Source organism: Stegastes partitus, unplaced genomic scaffold, assembly GCF_000690725.1.
Source record: "Stegastes partitus isolate 25-593 unplaced genomic scaffold, Stegastes_partitus-1.0.2 Scaffold46, whole genome shotgun sequence".
NCBI classification, from domain to species: Eukaryota; Metazoa; Chordata; class Actinopteri; family Pomacentridae; genus Stegastes; species Stegastes partitus.
The window spans coordinates 842,839-853,559 of record NW_007577777.1 but is presented as its reverse complement, the minus strand read 5'-3'; the positions used below and the strand labels follow the sequence as shown (position 1 = coordinate 853,559).

The window sequence follows — 10,721 nt, the reverse complement described above, 5'->3', positions numbered from 1 at the left end:
GGTCATGCTAAATGCTCATACATAGCTCCCGCCTGATTAATTTCCTGTGCAAACACAAGTCAATGAACACCGTCAATTAGCAGAGATGCGCCACGTGAACACGCGCTGACGTCACAGCCGTGTCCTTTTGTCATTGTCGCAAATTACTGTTCGGTAATAAACAATATCTCCACTCTAACGCAGCATCTGATCTCATTTAGCTTCTCAGGGTCACTATCCTCACGCTTCAACCCACTCACATGCAAATCGCCTTGTTCTTGCCGAGGAGAAAAAGGCCACGACTTGACACGAAGACTGACAAAGACGTAGTCAATACAATTTAATAACCCGTTACTGATAGAACACTGTTGTTTACAGCTTGGAATTAAAGCAATCTGAAAGAAATAACGGCAAGCTTTTACCCCATAAAAGTAAATCGACGCTGGGATTTTTTTATTCATTAACTTTTAAGACTCAAAGTAATGGCTACACCTACATTTAACAGCTAAATATAAACCCCTCTGGGATAAGAAGCATAAAACATTACTGGTAATAACGCGGAAGTGTTATCTAAAGTATACACTGCCGTCATCGTGTTCGAATACAATCCGTGCTTTATCAAATGAGCAACTGCATGCACGTGACACATTTTCAGAAATTTACACACTATTCGCTTAATGTAGGCAAAAAAAACTTCAAGATCACACAAAGTTGTATTCAAATAAATTTATTGAAAACAGAAAGAATCTTTATTTTATTCTATACAATGCAGATTCCTTCACAAACAGATTTCATTTTCAGAAGCAATTTAACAAAAAGACATCCAGAAAAGTCATTCATAGTGATCCAAAGAAATCATTGTAAAATGCTTATATATCATATAATCTAATTCACTAACAATTACACCGTTGTGAGAAAAAAAAAATCTCATTTTGCCAAACACGAGTCTGAATAAATAGGTTGTGCTGCCAGATCCTTTCCTTTTCCATTGTGCTGATGTCAAGGCTCTTGTAGTTGGTAATGGTGACCTTTCAGATAACAGGTGTCATGTATGAAGGTCTATTAGGCCCGGCTATCTATTGTTACACATGTGAGTGAGTCACAGTGTTGGGGAGGGAGGGGGTCGGGATGTACCAAGGCGAGATAAAAGCGACTGGGTGAGGGTACGGCTGCATGCTTATCATAATGGTTTCTTTGACGTGTAGTCTTTTACTAGAGGTCGGGAGGTCATGGGAGAAAAGAGGAGAAAAGGCAGAAACTGAAAGCTCAGAATCGCTCTCACATTTCAGGAATCATATCAGCGATGGAACACAGTCGCACACAGACGTAAGACTTGTACTTGTTTTTTTTTTTTTTCTTAAAAGACTTGTGGAAAAGAAAACATGTTAGGAATGAAAGAAGGCCCCTTGTGTGTTTGGTATCTGGGCTTTTATATGCTGCTGTGCTTGGGGCTGCGTGATGACATCGACGCGTCATCGCTTATCAGCTGATGAGGAGGCTTTAAAATGAACATCAACTGCCTGTCAGGATAAACCTCTTGGGGATGTTTTTCAAGATTTTTTTAAACGTCTAAATTAAAAAAAGCACTATATATGATGCCTGCTGGTCCGTCACAATAAAAGCCTGACGACATGTTAATTCCACTACAGGAGAGACATAATGTTCACTGCAATTAGGTGGATAAATTATGCACAGATATCGATATCAGTAATCTGCCGAAATGAGTTGGAAAACGTTGACATCGAGGCAAAAAACATCCAATATCGTGCATCCCTGCTTTTCATTAGTATAAAAAGTCGTCATATGAGATAGAATTTCCCCACAGATGACAGTATTGCTGTTGCTGTGTGGTAAATGGAAACAGAAAGTGATGACTGCATGGAAAAAAAATTACAATTTTAAACAAAAAAAAAATCCATGCGAGCTACAATAAAAGCCCTTGAATCTGTGCTCTTTTGCTAACAAATAATCTCTCAAACAGCGGCAGCACTTGGACTGAAAAGGTTGATAGAAGGTCAGTCCTTGCACCTTACAGGTCTGGTGCACAAAGAGTGAAGCGGTAGGAGGAAAAAAAAAAAAAAAGAAGCATTGACAAACCTTCATATTCCTCTCTATAGAAACACATTACATCCCCAGGAAGATAACAATATACAAAAGAGGGAAACCCATCAAGGTGTTCCTTATGAGAAACATGCAGGCTCACCTCTATTCAGTAATCATTCATCTCCATAATTTCCATTCCGATGAAAAGAACCTGATCATATTTAAAATGCTTATCCTGAGGATGTACGTCTGCGCGCTGCATCTATGTATGTATGTATGTGTTGTTCTGTATTCTGCACACATGTTCAATCAGGACGAGGGGCTTTGTGGATTCTAATCTCACACTTTGTGATCTCCAGATATCCGGGAGGAGCGGTTTGTGCACTGGAATGTGAGGCAAGCGTTTGTCTCAATGTGACGAGAGATTTACATTTTTCTATTAGTGGAGAAAACAGTGGGACGTGACTCTGCAGAATGTGATTAACGGAGCTTAGTCTCCACTGTAGTTTGGATTACTTGTGTTAAAAGAAAAAGAAAAAAAAAAAGATTCTCATATTCTTGGCTGAATGTAGCAGAATGTTAAAGCTAGAGGTCACTGACTTTTTAAAGGCTGCACTCTGGGTTTGCTCAGAGAAAAGCAACTGGAAGAAACGAGCATTAGATTGTGGTAATAGAATGTATATACGAAAGCAAAGGAATAAATGGTAGATTCATTTCACTGTGCAAATTTATCAGAGAAGAAAATGATGTCTAGTCAGTTATGAAACCTTTTCTTATATATAACTTCCCTGTTAGATGCTTTGTGTCTTTTCCATCAAAGAGGCTGCTCATTGTCACCAAGTCAACGACAAAGTGTGGAAAAAGACATTCAGACTGCGTCGACCAAACTGAGAAAACCTTCGCAGGGACTCTACAGAAGCCCTTTAGGACGCTGTTTTGTTTTTTTTCCTTTCCTCTTTCCTCCTCTTCTTGAGTTGAGAAACAAAACAAAGTTCCAGCAAACAGTCCATCTGGTATTAATCCACGTCCACGTCCAGGTTGAGCTCGGTGCTCAGGTTAAGGTAGAAGAAGGCGTAAACACAGAGCACAAAGAACAGGATTGCTGCGATGACCAGGAATGCATCCTGAGGAGGGAAAACAAAAGGTTGAAAAATATCATATTCACAGTATTCTTCTATGGATGGTTTCTATATGTGTGTGCCTGATACACTGAAGAACAGCTCCACTTTATTTCAATGTGTTTGCAATGTTCTGTAATTGAACTTTTTCACTTGTGTTGTATCTGGTTTTGCTAAACCAAAAACCAAAAAATAAATATTTGAAGTGCAGTATAAGTTTAGTTACATTGATGTGTCTAGCTACTGAAATGTCAATCAATGTGTGATCACTTCAGACGTTTTCCAGACAACGAAGAACATTTCAAATGAGTTGAAGTCTGTTCCACTCGGGCGTGAACACAAAGCTGTTACCTGTGCGTGTGAACCTCACAGTTACATCTGTACCTGTTGTCATATTCAAACCAAAAATATCACCGGAAGCAGTTCAAATCTGCATTAATGTTCCTTATTTTTATTCTTAATTTGTTTTCCATTGCAATTATACTTTGATCATAGTTCTTAGAAAATGTAAAGAAATGAAAAACCTTTGTTTTATTTTAATACGTCATAGGTCAGTGTACTGTGGTGGATACAGCCAAGTAGTGGAATAACAAAAAGTACCTTTACCCAATGAAGTCATGGATTACTTTACTATTTTAATCCAAATCAGGGTTGATGGGTTTTTTTTGTCACACAGAGATTGTACTGCTCACCTCACAACCATAGTTACCTGTTAATTTACAGATTATTTTACAGATTAATTGCATCATCAGCTTATAATATACAACAGTTTGTTGCAGCTTTAACCAGCTAAGCAGTCAAATATTTAAAAATGAAGATGTAATCAGTGGCAATAATCCAGTGTAATAATTATGGAATATATTACATTATACTTGAAAGTGCTTTGTTGATGCTGTTACATTAAACTCCACATTCAACTTCACTTTGAATTCACTACTTGTACATTTTTTAGCAGCTTTTTTACTTAACGCAATTGATACACAAGCAAAGCATCTGGATGTTGTTATTTCTTCAAACACTGATATCATGGTCACATATTTTCTGCTTCAGTGGATTTCACAGTGGTCTTTACATTGTTATATATATATACATAAATTTAATTGGGGACTTTTTTAGTCTTTGTTCAATAGGACAGTGAAGAGAGACAGGTAACTAGAAGAGAGCGCAGAAGAATGACTTCCAGCAAACAGTCCAGCCAGGAATCGAACCAGCGATCTGTTTTTTCGGGGCGTATGTGCTCATATGTTACTGAAACGCCCAGCCATAAGCTCAGCGTGTCTTTAACATCTTTAGGCGTGAACAAGCGATTGTATAAATTAGCCAACTTACATACAGTCGATGATAAAATCCGAAAGCATTTCTATTAGCTGCTCTGTGAGATTACGTCACTCAGCTAAATGCAGCTTATTCGGGAAATGAATCTGGAAATGCACTGGCAGCGCTGCTGGAAAGCTTTTAACGCTTTTAAATCTTTGTGCCAAATCATGGCGACATTATGGAAAACTGACATTAGATGCTAACAGACGTAACTGCCACATGAACGTGTTCTAGCAGCTCTAAATAGATATTATAGGTTCAAGTGTACAGATAGAGGTGATGCAGGATTCCAGCACTTACAATCCCCATGCATGTGTCTGTTTATTTACTATTTATTAAGAGTACATAAAAAGGAAATACTTTATTTTCAACCTTTATTATCTACATGAGGAGTCTACAATGAATCCATCTAATGAACACATACATAGCCTATATATTTGCAGTTTGTTTCCCTGCACATCCCCTGTGCATGAGCAATAATTATAAAGACTATATTGTGTGATGACTCGTTTTTACAAAGTCTTTACATCCACTTTAACAACCTCCCCTGGACCACACCATTAAAGTGCAGTACTACATCTAAATAAGATCCAGACCTGATCAAACCCCTGTTAACGCCGACCCCTTATCCAACCGATAAACTAATAGATGTGAAATAAACTCAGAGCTTTCTGCTGCTGCGAGGCAGCTATGCATCATGGCGCACAATGGTGGAGGGAAATAAATAAATCTGACTTCCACCCCTAGAGGATCGGGATAAAAAAGGGGGGACGGGGGGGGGAACCACCGGCAGCTGCACCCAACTCGGGATTATATTCATTTGCGTTTCTGCCTGCTCAGACAACTGGCAGGAGCGCACATTTAAACATCTCCTAAATTGTTATGCACAGCCAGCATAGTGTGGGGGTAGGACTTTCATTATTTAAACCTTCTGACATGGCAGCAGCATTTAATGAAGTTACGGCTTTTGGCACACAAAAAAAATATCTCCAAACGAGACGAGAGGTAAGTGGCCTGACAGTTACTTTCTTTACTGACTATTAGAAGGGATAAAATTATGCCATAGATAAATCACCTTATAGAAAGTCTGCAACTCCAGATATTTAGTGCAGGTCGTGCACAATATACACTTAAACAATTTCCTGCTTGATCTACTTTTGAGTATTAATGGCCATTTTGGCACAAGAATATTATGTAGATCAAGCAAGAGTAGTCTTTGTAGAAAGTACTTGATTTTTGTGTGTAAAAAGTGTATTTTCAAGTAAAGTAAAGCTAATATTTGCATTTCTCTAGTAGTGTTTTTGCGCGTGATTTGCTTAACTTTAAAAGTGTCAGATTTCTATTTTTAATAATACTAATAATAATACGTGACTCGATAATCTGACACTAAATGTAAAACCTTCTTTTATGTCGGATAGCGAGGCTGTCGGATTGTCAAGACGGAGGTGGAGATACAAGGAGGGCTTGATGCTTGAAGGCTCATTTGTTAATATTTATTGTTCATGCCTGTTATAATAACTAGTGTATTGTTAGAACCCTACGCATCGCTGGATTTCTCGCCTAACTGACCGGTGCGATTGTACACATTCCGGCCAGTTCCAGCGCACTCCCGGGGTGGAAGTGGCAGGAACGTGCAGGTAGTACTTGGATGCTGATGCCACTTTAGTCAGCGGCGGTGGAGGAGTGGCGGGCAAGATATGCTCCACCGTTACCATCCGTTTTTACTTCCAAAAACACTGAGCATGCTTGCTGTGTGTGACGTTGTTGTGTCCTCTTCTGCGCATGTGGGACACTTTGGGTCGTATGAAGTTCACACAGCAGATCACATACAAGTCGTATTTAATTAGAAATGTGAACGAACTCACAAAAAAATCTGATTTCACAAAAAAATCTGAATTGGTCATTAAGTCCTGCAGTCTGAACGTAGCCAATCTGTTGGATTGTTCAGTCAGATAATACGCCGTTATTCTTATTAGTGACATAAAATATCATGTCGGAGTCGGAATCCAAGGCTGTCGGTATGTTAAGGCTGTTTTTAATGGGTTCCATTCGTTTCTGTCAGATAGCAAGGCTTTCAGATTGTTAAGGGTCTGAATGTCAAGTCACGACTGTAACCTACTTCGTTTTTAAAATGTATTTATTAGTTACTCAAAGTGTGTTATATTAAAGTTATAGATACTCACACTCTGCTGTAGATACCTCCTTTTTGTTATCGTCTTAGCTTTAACAGTTTATACTTTATATATATTTATTTGTCTTTCCTTTCATATTATTTTTTTACTTGTGTATTGCTGCCACAAAGGATGCTGCAACAATATTTCACTGCTGTCTTTTTAACATTGCTTCCACAGTGACAATAAAGAACTATTTTATTCTATTGTATTTGCTAGTTAACAATTGATTATTGCTAATATATACTGGTGGTGAAGGCAGTGTTGGGGTTTTTTGTTGTTGCAACACCTACCTACAGTTAAAAGAAATGCTGCTTTATTTAACATTTCCACATGCTGAACATAAACGCAGGCCAGAGGTCGTTAATTACTACAGGAGTCTCGGTCATAGTGGCCAGCTGATGCTGTTCTTAGCCCCACAAACACAGGAAATGCTCCACAATCAGCACAACATAGCTGAAATCACATCAGATTTTGAGAGTTTGGCTGAACAAACAAAACTCGGCCCACGCAAATAATTTAGTCTAATGAGCTAACGAGCTAATTAAATCATCCCTTGGCTTCGGTGCACGTTGATCCAATGATAGGAGCATCACGAATACGCTGCGGGAATTGTAACACAATGGAAGAGGGGTTGAAAAAATAAAAATGTTGGGACATTATAAGGTTTTCCAGCATCAGTTGTCTTGTCCAACGGCCATTTTCAGTCCCAACATCCTCCATCTTTCAGCTTGGGCCGTTTCCTAAACCTACACGGAGTCACTTTGTACAGAAAGACGTGCATATTATACATTTATATAACAAAAAAGCAACTGCGCAGAACCCGACAGCCTTGTTTGGAAAGGTTAAATAGCAGATAATCATCTCAAGAGTGCTGTTTTTAAAGCTATTCAAACAGAAGAGCATTTTTTGAAAACTTTGTGGAAAACACAGGCTTCGGGGCTGATGGAGGGCCAAAGCAGACAAACAGGTGCGTTTTCCAATTTACCTGCATTTGTGTGGAAATGCTTTCAGACTCTTTAAAGTAAACCAGGCCCCCACAGTAGGTGTTCTAACTCTGATGGACCCATCTGCACATTAATGAAACAAACATTCACAGCTGCTTTGAGAGAGTCACCGCGGGAAATTGTCGCATGTTGAAATGAAAGTAGGAGTAGGTGACATTGACGATAAATGCACCTCGGTGAAATAATTTAAAAGAGCAGAAAATGCTGTAGATTATATACTCCAGTTAAAGAAATGGGCACTTTTTTACAAATATTATAAACAATATACCGACTATTTATTTGAGTTTAATGCAATCAGTTTCAGGTTATCGCTTGAATTAAAGACTGGAAACTGGAGCAACATCGAACAAAAACACCTTTCAGCATCACATTTCAGACGCCTCAGCCTCACCGAGTGACCGCAGCATCTGCAATCAGTCTCCACTGTTTTCCTGCCATTTTTTTTTTTTACTGAGAAGTTAAAGTTTCTTCAACAAAATGGCCTATTTTTTTGTTGTTTTTTTTCAGATTTTCTATTGGTTAATTGTCAAACAAATTGAGGCTTTCCAAAGGAGTGGTATTCAACTTGAAAATGGGAATTTGGAGCGCTTGTTCATTATGTGGCGCTCTCACGATTACAATCTTCATCAGCTGGAGTTTCATTAGGGGCACTCAGAGTATTGAACAATGCCAGTTATTCTTTATCAAGAGAACTCATTAGCAGCAAACTTTCTAATCAACACTGGAGAGCTTGGAGAGCTTTAAAAGAGAGCAGAGTACAGTCTGATTGGAGGTTATTCAAAAAGAAATATTTGATTCGAATGTGGAAATGAGTTTTAAATTGCAAACTGGGCCACGACAACAAAGGTGACATGACGAGCGGATTCAAAACATACGATGCGCAAATTCGTTCACAATGTGATTCCAATCTTTGCAGCTATTTAGAGTCTGACGCTGCTATTTGTGGGGGTTCTTTTTAATACACTTGGGAGGAAAAAAAGCTACCTGAACGACGTTAAACTAAATATGCTGTGTATTCATGAGTGAGTTGATAAAAGGTTACAATGAGGGAAAATGACAAAAGCAGGAAGCAAGACAAACTAATATAGCAAATGTGGGGGGAAAAAAAAAACAGAAGCAAATAAATAATAGAATCACAATGAAAGCATCAGTAATGTATGTTTGTCTACATGTAGCACACAGACTGCAAATTCAACCCAGCGGCCAAACGGCAGAGAGAAATGAAAAACAAGAGTGAGAATGAAAGAGAAAACAAGTGAGAAGATAAGGCTCTGCATAAACGAGGGGTGGTGGGGGGCTAATAATAATTCCTCTCTGACGAAGGCGATGGGGGTTGTGGGTGACAATTAAAAGGCGTCACAGCATCCGCAGCTATCTGTGTACATGTTGTAGTGCCTAGTCATCAGCAGCATTGGTCTTCATTAGCCTCAGCCCACATTTATCTACATCCCAGCAGCCTCCAAACAGCTTAAAGTCCTCGCTTAATTGGAAAACTTTTAAATTTCATGCACTTTAGTTTCATATATTAACCGCCAGGCTTCCACCGCTTGATTTACTTTTCTATTTTGCCGAGGCCTCCGAGAAAAGAGAGCCGTTATCAAATCACGGAGGCTTGATTGTTTTCCGTTTTTTGTTTTTTTTCTCTTTTGCTTCCTTGTGTTCTCTGGCAGCTTTGAAAAATATGACAAAGAGAAGCATTTGTAATTCTGTCGACAATATCACAAAGAAAATGTTGGGCTTCTGACACAGGTAAGCGTTTCGTCGAATCGCTGGTGAAACAAAAAAGACGAACAAAATTGCAATTCAGTTTCTCTCCCCGCCACCCCACCCCGCCACTAATCTTTGCGTCAGGTTTCAGAGAGAAAGAGAACAGCTGGTTACAGTGACTTGTCTATGAAAACAAGCTGGAGGGGTTTCGGTGAAAACACTTGAGTTGTAGAAAGCACCTGCACTTGATTGAGATCATTGTTTTCGAGGAGAGTATAGCCCACTGTGTTGACTCTTGCCTTGTCTCACAAACACATTTATGTGCGCCCACACACACACACACACACACACAAACACACAACCTCTCCTGCCCACATTTTGATGGAGACCTCTGGATGGGGCCCAAACACATCATCATCTTCATCATGTGGCTCTCTCAGCACCAACGGCAGCTGCAGCACACTCGGCATGCTGGGAGCCTGGTCCCTGTCACCCTGGCGACAAGCCACAGCTCAGCAGACATCCCCTCATCTGGTCCGATTTTTATTCTCCTCCTGGGTTTGTTTGTGTGCGCATATGTGTGTGTGTGTGTGTGTGTGTACGTCAGCCTGTATGTGCCTATGCACTAAGCAACTTGGTGTGTTGGTGGGTGTGTGTGTGGGCGGCAGAGAGACACCAGCTACCGTCGGTGAATTTAGGCCACATGGCTCATCTGTGCAAGTCATAAATAACCAGCCATTAAATGTAGATCTTGTGATTGAATAAAAGTTTCTGGTAAATTTCTTTTGTATGTTTGTTTTCTTTGGTTTTGAAGAGGCTTTATTGTCTAGCAATCAACGAGCACTTCTTGTATCTGAATCGTCACTGACAGCGTACAATTCTCATACTTCACTTTGTAAAGCTTCAACTAAGTATTTCCAGTGTTCACCCGGCACCTTTTAAGAGGCATGTTACCTTGAAAAACATTATCTAAAGTTACACGCTTTATTCAAACCAGAAACTGTAAAAACAAAGTATTTTCAGACTTTCAACTTTTGCAACAGTCCTCAAACTACTCACCTGGGACAACTCAACCAAATCTAAGCTTGTTTCACCAAAATCAGTTCAGACAGAAAAAAAATAGTTTGTTCCAGATTCTGTTAAAAAAAAAAATCTGTGCTCCTCGGTAACCAACAGTCATGTTGACTGGCTGAAGTAGGATGAACTGCAGGTTGTGTTTACATGGAGCAGAGAGGAGACAAATACATTAAATATCCATCCATCCATTATCTATACACCGTTTAATCCTCACTACGGTCGTGGGGGGCTGGAGTCTAACCCAGCTGACTCAGGGTGAAGGCAGGGGACACCCTGGACAGGTCACCAGTCTATCACAGGGC

At 39.6% G+C, this 10,721-nt stretch overlaps 1 protein-coding gene across 1 annotated transcript in view; it reads right to left on the bottom strand.

Moving 5' to 3' along the window:
* Nucleotides 1-690: 690 nt before the first annotated feature.
* The window catches only part of triqk (triple QxxK/R motif containing), a 32,668-nt gene continuing 22,637 nt past the window's right edge, over nucleotides 691-10,721 (bottom strand). Inside the window, exon 4 of the mRNA XM_008306775.1 lies at nucleotides 691-3,146. Within this exon, the coding sequence (XP_008304997.1) occupies nucleotides 3,039-3,146 (108 nt within the window). The 3' untranslated portion in view covers nucleotides 691-3,038. The remainder of the gene's footprint in view (nucleotides 3,147-10,721) is intronic.